General features: G+C 45.8%; 1 protein-coding gene across 1 annotated transcript; it reads right to left on the bottom strand.

The window, feature by feature from the left end:
- Positions 1-1,132: 1,132 nt before the first annotated feature.
- On the bottom strand, positions 1,133-14,229 carry MEIOSIN (meiosis initiator). Its single transcript, XM_053268570.1, has 13 exons — positions 14,150-14,229; positions 13,573-13,666; positions 13,283-13,382; positions 11,644-11,772; positions 9,690-9,914; positions 8,413-8,536; positions 7,634-7,737; positions 7,259-7,405; positions 6,315-6,391; positions 5,347-5,466; positions 4,213-4,451; positions 2,972-3,061; positions 1,133-2,266 (listed from the first exon to the last, which is right to left on the bottom strand). Exons 1-13 carry the CDS (start codon positions 14,227-14,229, stop codon positions 2,095-2,097), a joined length of 1,701 nt encoding a protein of 566 aa, XP_053124545.1. The 3' UTR covers positions 1,133-2,094.
- Between the last annotated feature and the right edge of the window lie 875 nt (positions 14,230-15,104).

Genomic DNA, 15,104 nt, shown 5'->3' on the forward strand with positions numbered 1-15,104 from the left:
CTCCTCTGGTTGCCAGCACTGATAATTTGATATGAGGACTGACACTCCAGCTCCTGGACCCAATCAAGACACAATCTGAGAGGAGCTTGTGTCTCCCCTAGCAACTCCCTGCACCTCCCATTGTGGGGGCAGAGATCTGCCTCATGTTTTCAGGGGCACTGATTTTTAGATCTTAAAGTTCCATGGGAAGGAGCGGCACACAGGCACCAAAACCACTGAAAAACTTTAAAGGTAGCTTTTATTTTGAGAAATAAATAGAGGCGAGGGGGGGAACTGCCAATAAATATATAAATACATAAATATAACCATGGAAAAATCCATTCAAGTCTCTAACAGAACTTTCAAATGCAAACTGATTGCAAACAGAATGCCTCCCCAATTAGGTTGTAAACCAACCAGAAACACTGTTCGGAAGCCCTGGTCAATGCCCTTCACAGGTACACTATTGCTTAGAATCAAGTGAGTCTTTGAAGCCTTTGTCTTTGCCCTTTGAATCACAGGACAAATCTATAGGGCCATTCCTTTTTCAAGAGCCTCATGTACAGGCCCACGTATAATGGTTGGTGGAAACAAAATGCTACTCTGAGCAAACTTAGAACTCATTAATTTGCACCAGGTAAAAAGCAAAGAAACACACAAAGTAACTAAGCATGAAACAAAGCCTCACGTTTGCCATAGAGGGAGTGAGACCACATGGATGTCAAAAACTGCATTTCATATTGGAACAAAATGTCCCATGAAGCGAAGGCACCAGGAGTAAGACTGGCTGGGTATGATAAAACCTACTCCCTGAGTTAAGCTCAGGCAAGGGGAAGAGGACTAGGGATGTGCATGGAACCAGTTCGGAGGCCCTTTGTGGACCTCCAAACCAGTTTGAAAGACCGATGGTTCAAAGGTGGGGGGGGGATAACTTTAAAGACTGAGGAGGGTGCTCTTACCCCCCCGCCCACGTTTCCCCCACTGGCGCCGTTATTACAATCGGTCCCGAGGGGCAGAAGCGTACCTCCTTGCTGCCCCAGTACACTGTGAACTGGAAGTGGTTGGAAGTGTCCGCTGCATGTGTGCACATTGCGCTCGCTCGCGCACATGATGTGTGCACGCGCAGTGGTCACTTCTGAACACTGCCAGTCCGCAACATACTGGGGTGGCAAGGAGGTACGCTGCCACCTTGCAGGACCAATTTTAATGACAGTGCCGGTGGGGGGAAAGCAGTGGGGGATAAGAGCACCCATCCCAGTCCTTAAAGTTATCCCCACCACCACCTTCAAACTGGCAGTCACCAGTTCCTTGCACATCCCTAAAGAGGACCTCAATACTTTGGCAATAAATAGGGATTTTTAAATGTGAGTACCCAGCTTTCTGCCCCATTAGACTTCTTTTGAGAAAAGGTACAGTTAAAAATGAGAGTAATAATCCTTTTTTAAAAAGCAATGCAGATCCTTCCCCCTTCTGCAAGGGGATCCACAGATCGTTCCCCCTTCCTCACCGTTTCAAATGGAGTAACACTCTAAGATCAAGGCCCACGCAAACACCCAAACTTGCATACTCTCAAGTGGCTTATCATGGTGCCATTAGCCAGACCTGTGGACTTCTCTCCTTTTTGCCAATGATGTTGCCACAGTGGCTGCCACCATACCCTGCTTTGGGTCACAAGTTGGGGAGAACATTGAGCACATGGTGGTTAGTAGGCAATCTGGAAGTACCAAAGGGGCACATCCATCTGTGATTTTCCTTTCCCATAGGAAGCAGCTTTTGGTAAGCTTGAGGAGTAGCAGCGGACAACACCGTGGTAAGGCTGGGATATTTGCAAGCAGTAAAAAGCAGCAGCAGTTGGGTGGGGTTTGTGCATCGTTGGTGGTAAAGGCCTCCTTCCCCTTTCCTACCCTCTACACTACTGCCCCTTAACAGTGCCAGAACCAACAGGGTCTAGAGAGACTCCATCACCTGGTACATTGCTGCAGAGAGGAAAGGTAGGTGCTACATTGCAGACTCTTTCCAGAGGGAAGCTTCTCAATCATCAGTAACATTCAGTGTGTGTGTGTGTGGGAGACTTTCCAGGAACTGATACGCCATTACCTTTTACTGTGCGATGAGTCAGGGGATAAGCTCTAGCAAAGAGTAGTCACCAAAGTTCTGAGCAACAGGAAATGATTTCTCCGCGAGCAACAGATGGAAAGGTTTGAGTGGTTCTGGATCCTCTTCTCCACTGGAAAAGTCATCCCTCACAATGCGATTGTTCAGGCGGCTGAATCTCCGAGCTTTCTTGCTGGGGTGGGAGGGATATATGAGGTAAGTTTATCACTTAAGGATTATTTCCTATGAAAACTACCTGTAGTAGCCATACTGCAATAAGCTACTTTATGCAACCAAGCTACCATATGATAGCTGCCATTGCCAGGTGATTGACAAGCTCATAGGGATGAGCTTGCAGAGGGAATTCACATGTTAAATTTAACTGCTTCCCACAAAATAAGAGATTATAGCCAACCAATCACAACTCTACTCTCATCACAGATCAATGAATGCTTATTTTCAGGAAGGTGATATGAAAAGAGAATGGTTGGTGGATGTATATGGTTGGTGGACTAAAAATTCCAGTTGACTGAACACATACTAACAGCTTCACCATGTGATAAAGGAAGCAATACATGATGGCTTATTACATGAAAACTGCTTCTAAACTGCTATAAATGTTCAGGCTATCAAGTGACAGATGCCATTTTTACATGAACTCGGCTGCAGAAGGTCCCTGACTCTGGGGTCAGGGACTATGGGGAATGAAAGCTGTTTATTTTCATGGTTAGGATGCTGAAAAGCCAGAAGGGAACTCAAAACCTGGTCTCTGTCATCTCAGTATCCTGGAAGAGTGGGGGTGCATTGCATGAATTACTGTGCTGGCCCAAACGCTGGCCTACAGGATGACTGATGACCTGCCAGGGGCCATGTCTGTTGTGACCAACACCAGACGTACCAGTACGGCTTCCGTTCCTGCTTCGTCATCATGCGCCACAGCTGGGCCAGCTCTCTTGTGGCAGCTGTGGAGGCCATGCCTGGGCAAGCGCTGCCAAGAGAAAGAAAACCCAGTTTGATCACTCAAACTCACGAGAAGCGCACCCAGGAGGCTTTGCCTGTGTCCCCTCCAGGCCTTGAGAGAATAAGGTTGCCATGGCAACCCCTTGGTGACCAGCCTTTCCATAAAAAATGGCTAGCAAAACACACACCTGAATGAAACCTAACCCATCTCCCCCTCCCACACTGAGCAATACATGCACTCACATGCTGTCTCAGCTCATGGATACTGGGATGTTTTGTGAAAGAAGATATGCAGTCTTAGAGGCACCTGCAGTGTCGATCATGGAAACAATAGGGAAGTACTTGGTTGCACTTCTCCTAGGCCAGTATGTTTGCCTAAGCATTGGGCCAGACGTCTCCAGGCACCGCTCAAGATGCTATGTTTTCTGCTCCCTGGCTACAGGTCTTTCGATAAAATCATTAGACTCAACTTTCATAGATGGGGAATTAAAAACAACAACACACAAACACCAGCCTTCAGGGTTGCTGAGAAACACATATGTACAACAGTCATCTAGCAGCATGAACTCCTAGAATCTGGGGCTTTGAAACAAATATAAAATTGTTGGACCAAAAACAAAACAAAACCCAAAACACAACCCCACATAATTGCAATAAAGAGTTCTGCAGTACAGTTGGCAGATGCAAGAATGACTGGGGTGAAGAATGATATTTTCAGTGGCTACCTCCCCATCCTCCCTCACTGCACCTGGGCATTTCAGAAGAATGTTGATTTCCCAATTTAAAATCCTCCCCACAACTGCTATTACCCTCCATTAGCAATAGAGAAGAAAACATACAAGCACAAGTTTTCCCCTCTTGTGGCTAATAGTAGTTTCTTGGAGGCAACTTAAATGAGGGAATTGGCCTGGGAATTACAAACATGGAGCTGTCACCTGACATCTATAACTGTAAGAATACTGGCCCACTCTATAGGGCTGTTATCTCCCATCCTTATAACATAAAGGGAAAAGCTATTGTCAGTGAAGTCTGTATGTCTATGTTTATTACTGCTACCAAGTTCTGAAAACAAATCAGTTAAGAAGTGAGGGATTGTGTGAAGAACTGAGAAGGAGGATGGTGGTTGGACATTCTGATTAGGTGGATCCCTCCACAACATTTTGGCTCTCCAGTTCTCACCGGATGTAGTGCTTGCGGTTCAGGCGGCAGAACATGATGAATCCATTGACACATTTCTTCTTCAGCTGCAAGGGAGCCGAGTTGCTGCGTTTCTCACGGCGCCGCTGCCTCCTGCCCACTTTCTTCTTCTTCTGACAGGCTGCCTGGGGTAGCTTCACTCTCTTGCATGGTGTCCAGGTGCTGTCGCTGTTCTCATCACTGGAAGACACTGGATACTCGCTCTTGATGGTGGAAGCCTCCTGACAGGGCAAAGTGGAGGCATGTGAAATCTTGTTGTGTTGGGTACCAAAATACTATACAGAGCCTTATTATTATTTATTATCTAAGTGAACTAACTTAACCCTCCTGGTCTTGTAGAAAATCCTTCACTACTCTGACACAGAGGTCAATTAAGACAACGTTTAAAGAACCTTTTAGAGGGGTAGTTGTGTTAGTCTGCTGCAGAACGAACAAAGTTTTATGGCACCTTAAAGACTAACTTTACATCTTGAATTTAAAATGCTTCATTCCTCCCATTTACCTAAATTAGGGTCTAAATGATCCTACAGGAGAGCTGGTCTCATGGTAGCAAGCATGACTTGTCCCATTAGCTAAGCAGGATTTGCCCTGGTTGCATATGAATGGGAGACTAGAAGTGTGAGCACTGGAAGAGATTCCCCTTAGTAGGGGATGGAGCCGCTCTGGGAAGAGCATCTGAGGTTCCAAGTTCCCTCCCTGGCAGCATCTCCAAGACAGGGCTGAGAGAGATTCCTGCCTGCAACCTTGGAGAAGCCGCTGCCAGTCTGGGTAGACAACACTGAGCTAGATAGACCAATGGTCTGACTCGATATATGGCAGCTTCCTATGTTCCTAGTAACACATTCAAATTTTAAAAAACCAACCAAAGCAGGCATGTGGGTTTGAAACACTACAGAACAATCAAGCCCCTTCTTTTAGAGGGGGAAACTTTAGAGGAAAACTTTTTACATATTTTAAATACCACTTTGTGGTCAATGATGATCCCAAATGTGCTGTAGGATTAAAACCAATAATTTAAGCAAACGTAGCTCTGGTAGTGAACTAAAACTGTTTCAAGACAAGATTACTCTCACACACAAATAACACACCAAGTCCCTGGCCCATTCTCCTTCCCACCTCTGAAAAGAATTGTTTGTTCCATGAAGAGGTGCTCTCATTCACTCTTGACATGGGGCTGGAATCACTTTTAACCGTTTCGCTGTAGGAAAGGTAGCAGTGATCCAATGTGAATGCCGACTGGAAGAGATAGAAGAAGAGATCAGAGATACTGGGGACTTGAGAGCGAGAAGGCATTGCTACTTTCCACACCGACACCTACAATTAATCAGTCTAAGAGCAGGATTCCTGAATTTGCAGCCATCCAAGGGGCGAATGTAGCACTAGTTTAGCACTAAAGAGCAGGCTGCTGAGTGCTGGTGTGAATGATGGAGATTTTGGTTGAGACATTATAACCATGGGCTGATGATTGCCCTCCACTTCTTTTTGGCTCATCCTGAGGCTGGACCTGTTTACTGTAAGCCACACCTATGGTTACCTCTGGCTCTCTTCTCTCCCCTCTGTCTCTCCCCCTAGCCCCAGTGGGCAGCAGCTGGCATTGCCTGGGGCAGGGACCTTCTGTAAATGGAAGAAATGGGGAAGAGGCAATGTATGGAAGGAGAAGTAGAAACTGATGTTTCAAAAGGGATTTTGTGCACCTGTATCCAGCCTGCTGAACAGAGCTGTGTGTAATCTTACTGTGTATGCATGAGGCACACACTGTTGGCACAGATTTCAGCATTCTAAGAATCTCAGCAAAATATGGAGGACAGATCCATCAGTGGCATTAGCCGTGACAGATGACTGGAGCCTCCTATCTATCAGGTGCTGGAGACAAAGAATGGGGGCTGGCCATCACCTTCACAGCCCGCTTGTGTGCCCAGAGGCTTCTGGGCGGTCACTGCAGGAAATAAAACAGACAGACACAGTTCTTACTATGCAATTTTTCTTACTCCGTATGTTTACAGGCCACAAAACCCAGTCTGTCTTAATATAGGAATTCTGTTACCTTGGCACAGAATTTTGACTCTCCCACAAAAAATACTGACCTTTCTTAACAGGGTTCCTGAAAGGGTCTGAGGAAAACTATTAGACTGGGGGGAAAGATACACATCTTCAAACAACACTGAAAGGGAACAAAAGAAGTTTAAAGCTTAAGAAAGCATGATTGAAGTAGACCATCCACCTCCCCTCATTTCAGCTTGAGAAGACTGATAAATTGTAGTCCTACACTCGGGAAAAAGCAAACCTAAATACCACTTTTTAAACTAACTGGCTCTCAAGTTTTCCTTTCCTCAGCTTTTTCATATATCACATTTACCTCAATATATCCCATCCCAAAGCAGTCTAACTCCATCGGTATATTGCAGGTGTAGCAATGTCTGACTTCTATGATCTACCATACACAAGGCTGTGTTGCAGTCAAGGCCACATTCAATCCAATGGGACTGTTCTTGATTTGCATCATGGAAATATCAAATGCATCAGAAACCAAAACAATTTCAAATGATACAACTCAGTGGTTTTCATTTTCTACCTTTAAATAACCCTTTTCAAATCATTTTGCCCTGTTCATATTTGGGGAATGGGTGGTGGTGGGTTAAAAGAGACTTTCCTTTGTGTCTCAGCTCTCAAGGGAGCAAGTTAGTGAGCTGAGTTCAAAACTGCTGGTCCTCACAAACTAAATTCAGAATATGGCCCTTGTTAAATAGTTGCTGATTGGGGAAAGAAAGGCTTCTCTCCTGCACTGCCACATTCCAAATTATTGTTATTTATTCAACATATGCTTGATATTCCATGAAGCTGTACGTCAAAAGATATGAATGACTTCTGGGGTTACCCTGCATTTGCGGGGGGGAGTGCATATATCTGTTCTCGCAGGGAAGGAGATGCACCTACTCTACCCATCCCCTTCACAGGGACAGGATGTTGAGTCACACAGGTCATGGCTTGTGCCTCACTCCAATTATGTTTCTCCCTCCTGCCACTTTACCTGGAGAAAGTTCCTCCTGGCTGCCTTGCAGGATGTGCCTGGGGAGCAGTCGAGCAGGAGAGGAGAAAAGTGAAGGGCTCAACCCCAGATCCAAGCAAGTGTTGCTTTGGGCCTCAGCCCCAGAAGAACATAGCTGCAGGGTCCCTGCTTAAAGAAAGAAAAGGAGTGCAATTTAGAGAGAGATTTTGCTGCTCTTTTTCAGGAGGATGCTGAGCAGTGGCAGGAAGAAACCTCAGTGGACCATGTCAATTGGCTGCTTCTCAGTGAAAACTTGAATTTGAAGGGCCTTTCTGGTCCTCAGCTTCCCAGTATCAGGCTCCTCCCCTCCCAGCATGCCTTCTCCTGGGTCTTTCCCCAGATTTGCTTGCAACTTACCATGGGAAATGCCCACAGGGGACTGGGTTGAGAGCCAAGGGCTTGTGCCAGGTCCTTCTTCCTCTTCTTCCTCACAAGAGGAATAATAATACACTAGCTCCTGCCTGAAAGTACAACTGAGATGGTTACCAAGCCAGGCATCCTCTCCAAAGGGTGTTACTGGGTAAATTTAAGATGTCAGCAATAAATACAATGGCACAGATTAAGCAATGAAGAACTCAGGGACCCAAAATCCTGATTTGGCTTGTGGTATAGTTTTCAGCATCACTCAGTGCTAGACAAGTTAGCTGCTGGTGGTCTACATTAGGGATAGACAACCGATAGTCCAGGGACTCAATCTGATCCCACCCCCAGGGATTTCTCATCTGGCCCCCATATGCTCCCTGAGGTCCTAATAACCACTTCCCCCACTTTCTGCAGCTTAGCCAATTTCACTCATGTGAACAGTTTAAAGACACAGGTAGAGAACTCCTTGATGTCTGCATAAATTTAACCCACCAACACTTGTAAGCCAAGACACAGGCAAATGAGCAGGAGCAGCTGAAATGAGTAGGAAGGGGTTTAAAAGTTTTTTGCCTCTGTCTCAGCTTCCCTAGGAGTGTGCCCAAGAACTGAGCCACTCCTGTTGGCCCTCCAGCCTCCTGTTGGCCCTCCAGCCATTTCCAAAAGTGACCCCTATTAAAATGTGTTACAGACCAGAGGCCTAATTCAAATTCATAATCACATGGCAACCTGACTTTATACTCCCAAAATACAAATTATCCACTCTCCATTCCTACCCCATCAGTGAATGTCCAGGCCCTTCAGTGTATTGGCGCAGTTCATCATAAGCCACTTGTGCCGCGCAAGCAGAAAACACATCATCACCCTTGCTTGCCTCTGGATTACTACACAAATTCCAGTCTGCCAATAAAGGTTACAATGGAAGTACAAAAACAAAACAACACTGTTAAAACGTTTCAGAACCAGTTCATTTCACAGAAGGAAGGTTTTACAATGGTTAAGTACAAACAGGACCAGCACACAGAGGACAGTGTTCTGAGGTCCTATAAGGCCTGCAGAAGCAAGCACAAAATGGCTGATATGATACAAAGAGGTCAGCCTCTATCTTTTGTCAGACCCGTTAAAGGACAGCAGACTTAACTGAGGTCAGTCTGCTTACTGTCAAAGTATGGCAGGCCTGATGAGAAAATCTATTTCAAGTGTCTGAACACATTTGCATTCATAATAAATTATAAATAAATAATTCATCTTGCTCCTCTATGTAATCAACAACTATAACTATATTCTGCCTCATGAAGAGTTCTGTGTAACCCGAAAGCTTAATTGTAACCTGAAAACTTTCATCCAATTAAAATGATTGGCTATACTTTCAGGACAAACAAAATAAAGTACCTTTTCACACAATGCATAATTAACTTATGGAATTAACTGCCACAAGATGTAAGGATGGCTGCCGACTTAGATGTGTGGGATTTTTTTTAAAGAAAGGGACTGACAAATTGATGAGGGAGAATAGTAATGAGAGATAAATAGAACTTCCATGTTTAGAGGCAATATACCTCTGATGCTGGGAATGAGAGTCAGGGAATGGTCATTGCTTGCAAATCCTGCTTGTGAACATAGGAACATAGGAAGCTGCCATATACTGAGTCAGACCATTGGTCTACCTAGCTCAGTATTGTCTTCACAGACTGGCAGCGGCTTCTCCAAGGTTGCAGGCAGGAATCACTCTCAGCCCTATCTTGGAGAAGTCAGGGAGGGAACTTTAAACCTTATGCTCTTCCCAGAGCAGCTTCATCCCTGAAGGGAGTATCTTGTGAATGCCCTCAGACTTCTGACTGCCTGCTACTGGAAACAGACAGACCTCTGGACTAATGCAGCAAGGTTCATCTGATGCTCTTATGTTCCTATGCCAACAGATGTCACTGTCCTATAGATAATACTGTATTTCTTGCTTTAGTTATCCCCCTCCCCTCCCCACCCTGCACTCTTCACAGAAAGGTTTACACAAAGTGCTAAAGAAACCATACTGCAGTGTGGAACAGGACTCCACCTTTGGTGATGTCCAGAAAGGCAGCATTTGCATGTTGGAAAGATTCTAGTACTGGAACCTGGAAGCCAGAAAAGAAAGAGGACTGCTTCTGGGAAGGCAAAAGAACCGAGGATGCATCTCCCATGGTGGGCAGGTTCTCCTTACTGCATGCATCAGTTTGGGAAGTGTCCTTTCCAGCCTCGAGAACAAGACACTTGCATGCCTTCTTGCTTGCCCCTTGCTGCTCTGAAAAACCAAGCAAAGCAGACATTCTTGAGGAGGTATCACAGTCACCTGCCAGTTTCAGCAGGAATATAGTGTCCTTAGCAAAGACAAGGCTTTTACTCCCTGAAACATGAGGAAACTTCAGACAATGTGTCAATTTGGGCCCCACATCTCTTTTTGCTCTGTGCCTAGCCCTCACCCTGGCTCCAGGGCATACACCTGTGTGCATCAGACCTGTGTGCCCTGAGAGGATGGCTAGAAAGGAAGCACCCAGGTCAGGGAGCTCTTGTCCTCAGCTCATGAAAAGACCACCAACAGCCTGAGACAATACTACTTTGTAAATTTTATGTATGTTTAATTTTAATATTGTAAACTGCTTTGAGTGGCTTGGTCAAGGCAGTACAAAAATGCAACAAACAAATAAACAAATGATACCCACATGGTAGGGATGTGCACAAACCGAGGGTCATGCAATGGTTTGGCATCGAACTGGTTTGGATAAGGTCCAAACGGGTTTGGCACCACAGGGAGAGGAACAGGATCTTTAAAAAAGAGAGCAGATCCTTTCCTGTTCTCCGCTGCCACATGCAGCTTAAGAACATAAGAACGTAAGAACAGCCCTGCTGAGGAGGCAGTTGTCCCAAGAACCCACATGAGGCACTGGGACACATATGTCATCCATGCCAGGGATGTGCAAATCAATTTGAATTTGAATCGATTCGACTCAAGTCTGGGTGATTCGAGTGATTCAAATTGAATAACCCCTTAAAAGGGCAATTGGATTCAAATTTGAATTGAATTTCCAGAATTCAATTCCAATTCTATCTGAGAAACATTTGGCACCTTTTAAAAACCATTCAGGCCCCAATTGGTTTTTAAAGGTGCCAAAACAGGGTTAAATCTATTTGAATTTGATTCGAATCAAATTTCTGGGCAGATTTGAATTCGAAATGAATTTTCAGAATTCATAGGAACATAGGAAGCTGCCAGATACTGAGTCAGACCATTGGTCTATCTAGCTCAGTATTGTTTTCACAGACTGGCAGTGGCTTCTCCAAGGTTGCAGGCAGGAATCTCTCTCAGCCCTATCTTGGAGATGCTGCCAGGGAGGGAACTTGGAACCTCAGATGCTCTTCCCAGAGCGGCTCCATCCCCTAAGGGGAATATCTTACAGTAACTCATACATCAAGTCTCCCATTCATATGCAACCAGTGCAGACCCTCCTTAGCTATTTGTTTCATGCACATCTCTAGTCCATGCACCATTTGCATGATCAGCACCATGCTGACCACACATGATAATGTGTTCTTACACCATCTGTGTAAGGACCTGCTCTCCTCTTTTTTAAAGATCCCACTCCCTGCTTCCCTCCCTGTGGCACTGAACCAGTTCAGACCTTGTCCAAACTGGTTTGTCGCTGAACCAGTGCATGAACCTCGGTTCATGCACATCCCTACCACCCGGTAACCTGCTTTCCTTCTTAACCAAATGTGGTAGCTTCCTCTCTCCCAACTCAACATTTGCACTGAAAGCAGTTTGTTGTAGCCCATCTACAACTGCCTTGCCTAACTTTGGTTCCTGCCCTCAGCAATGCGGGTATGGAGTGTGTGTCTTCTGAGGACTGAAGCTTTCCAAAGTTGTGGGGTGGGAATCACAGACATTGTGCAGCACTGATCGTGAGAAGATGGAAAGAAAGGCCTACAGGTAAACACTCTTGAACAACCCCATGCTTACAGAATCCTTCCCCAACCTGATTTACGGGTGCGCCTTCTCTTCCTTGGTTTCTTGCATACACCCAGTGGCTTGGCTTTCTTTGCCCGTGGAGTGCTTTCTCTTCGCCCTCTCTTCAGAGCAGATGGCACTGCCTGCTCAGACCCTCCTGCTTGTACACAAAGAAGAGCAGAGATTGTCATAAATATGTTTCTATCATATGCGTCTTTTCTGTTTTCTATGCTGGTTTCTTCTTTTTTGTGTTCTAATGGTTTAAATTTCTTCTATTGACTTTCAAACATCGACATGCCCACGTGCACCTGGTACTTCCGGTCACTTCCGGCCGAAGAGGGGGAAGGGGCGGCAGGGAGGTCCACTGCCCCAAAGGCTTTTATGGGTAACGAGCACCAGCAAGGGGGAGGGGTAAGTGCACCATCCCCCACCCTTAAAGTAGCACCCCCAACCCCCTCGAGCCACCCCCGCCCGGTTCTGTGCACATCCCTACCTGTTGTCCGATGAAGAGTCAAATTACATTCTCTATCTGCATCCTTTTGCCCTGCCTTAAGAACTCCCTGTCTCCTGACATCTGTCTGGCTCTTTTCATCAATCTATTTAAACACCCAACTCAACTCTCAACTCTTCTGTCTCATTCTCTACTCCCCATTCCTCATTCTGTTTATTGTAAACCTGGAGAGAGGGATCTATTTATTGTCGACTTGCAAATAATAGTCCACAAAAATATTTACTAGCCAGCCTGCCCAGAAAAATCTATATTAGATACTTGTGGCCCAAAAGAAATAAAAGAGCCAATTTTTGTAGAGATTTCCTATCCGGTTGCCCAGAAACCATTTATACTTGCCACAGCTGACCAGGAGAATAACTAGTTACAAACCCAGGTTAGAAACTGACTTGTGTCATTCCAAAGTCATATACTCTTTGACTTCTAGGCACAGCCACCAGAAGGAGGAAGGTGCCTTGGGTAGCCACAGGGACATAACGAGGTTGCCGGCAGCTGGGGGATATATCGGAGCTATGGGGCCTCCGTCGTGTGTACAAAGCGTGCGTGCACCCCAGTGCCCAAGCCACACACCCTGCACCTGACATCAGATGCAAGGGGCGGGGCAACTTAACATACACCCCAAGCCTTGCCCTCCACTGGCTCATCTTCTGTGCAGAGTGGGAGGGTGGCCAGCAGCAGTGCCAGCTTGACGGTGTGGAGCCGAGCTGGGCGCGGGGCTGCCGTCCTCCATTGGGGGACGGAGGCAGCGGATCAGAGCCGGGCAGCATGGTTGTGGTGGCCAGGAGCGTTGAGGGCAGTGAAGGGCATTCCATTGCCTGGGAGGAGGAAGCGTGGAGGGAGGGAGGGAGGGAGGAGAAAGGAAGCCCAGCCTCAGCATGCTTCTCTTCTCATCATACTCAGAAAGACTGTGCACGCCTCAGCTGTAGGTCACCAGCACTGGCAAGGAAAGGAAGGTGACGACGGGGCCACCCTTCAGGCCAAAGGGCATTTGTCCCCCCTTGTCCAATAGACCCTACGCCCATGGGCAGCCACTCTCACATTACTTCCCCACCCTACCTGAAAAGAAAAATCACTGTCTTGGATTAATTCACCTGTTAGTGGCTACATGCTTCACTCTTAAGTCTTGCTCCTTCTCTGCCTCCCTTTGGCATTGAATTACCTTTTTTCTCACCACAATGGACCGGGAGCAGCGATCTGGCTGTATCAATGCTTGCCTGCAAGTGCTCAATGTAGCGGAGGACTCGGAGAAGAATTTCTTTCTGTTGTAAGGCCAAGAGTGCAAACCAAACAAGAAGGAATAAACAGAGGATCATTCACAGTTTTCCTTGTACAATTTTATAACAGCAGCACCACAGGGCCATGTGCACCACAAGCTCAATTTTCAGCTTTGCAAAGGAGAAATTTTCAGAAACTCTTTGAATACAAATGGTAAATGGTGTGGTACAATACCTTTGTCAGCCTCTTGCAGCTAGTTTGCAAAGGGATGGGCAACATCTGAGCCAGTTCTTTAAGTGTGCTAGTATAATTATTGCGTTTTCTTCTGCTGAGAATAAAAAATATGTGAGCGTTAAATACTTCATTCCAAAGTCAGTTGTTATAAAGACATATTTTATAAAGCAGGTGCTTGCTATCTTGTATTTCCTAGGACTAACATGAACACATATGACTGCATTCTGCTGCTCAAGCATACAGCTCAGTATCCTGTGAATCTCAGGGTTCGTTTAATTTTTTAAAATTTAAAAACAAGTTTCTAATCCTTAATGCTGCAGAGACAGCCTGGAAGTGATTCAGTGTTATCCATAACTTTCTGTTGTTCCTCAGAAATGGGGGGGCGGGGGGACCTCATATGCTTTGACAAAGAGAAGTAGGTTTTCTGCATACACACAGGCCTTCAGATCTGAGGGACAGACAATACACATCAACATAGCAAATAATTATTGGCCTGACCCAGAATGATTATGAAGCATTGCCATTCTGCTATAATTCTGAGCTGCTGTTTTTTAAGTAGTTTGTTTCCCCTACTCACCTGTCACCAGAATTCTGTTTGTAATTCCTGCTGTTTGGCTGCAGTTCCTCAGGGCAAACACGTCCCGTTTGGTCCCACATCTATAACGGAGAAGGGCAGGGGTAGAGAAATTCTGTTCATTCCTGGCTCACAAAGGATATAAAAAGAAAAAGGAAGTGAAGAGTGTGAGGAACATTAAGCTACATGAAAACTAAGCACTGGAGAAATAGACCTAGGAGGCAGATTCCCCAGTGGAAGAAACTTAAGGTAAATTACATTTGCTATGTAAAGTGGCAAAGGAACCAGTATACCCCACTACCCTGCAGGGTGGATACAGAATTGCTGAACCTAGGCCTACACAACTTGCAACCCACAAAGCTGAGAAAGGCTCACAGGAAAATATGGTGAACCCAGAGACCTGTTTCCCCCACCCACCTGCTGAAGGCTGTGAAAGACCACAATAAATGGTAGGTGGGCTGCATTTGGCCCAGCAGGCCACAAGATGTGCGGACCTAACCTAAAACAAGCCTTTATCACAGAACTGTAAAACAAAAAGGGGAAAAACAGGAAACTGGGAATCCTGTGTGAGGGGAGCAAGAAAGATAACTTTCCATTAGGAACATAAGCTGCCATATACTGAGTCCGACCAAAGGTCCATCTAGCTCAGTATTGTCTACACAGACTGGCAGCGGCTTCTCTAAGGCTGCAGGCAGGAATCTCTCTCAGCCCTCTCTTGAAGATGCTGCCAAGGAGGGAACTTGGAACCTAGATGCTCTTCCCAAAGCGGTTCCATTCCCTAAGGGGAATATTCTACAATGCTCACACATCTATCTCTAGATTATAAGGAGACTTTGCAGGTAATTTATGGGAGTCTCTCTACATTTAGTGGGAGCAGAGCTGGATGGGGAGTGGGGGCAGTTCCTGCCTTTTCGTAGGAAGGAAAAGCTCTTATTGGCTTTATGGCCCATGGGGAGAT

The sequence above is a fragment of the Hemicordylus capensis genome, chromosome 7 (genome assembly GCF_027244095.1).
Source record: "Hemicordylus capensis ecotype Gifberg chromosome 7, rHemCap1.1.pri, whole genome shotgun sequence".
NCBI lineage: Eukaryota > Metazoa > Chordata > Lepidosauria > Squamata > Cordylidae > Hemicordylus > Hemicordylus capensis.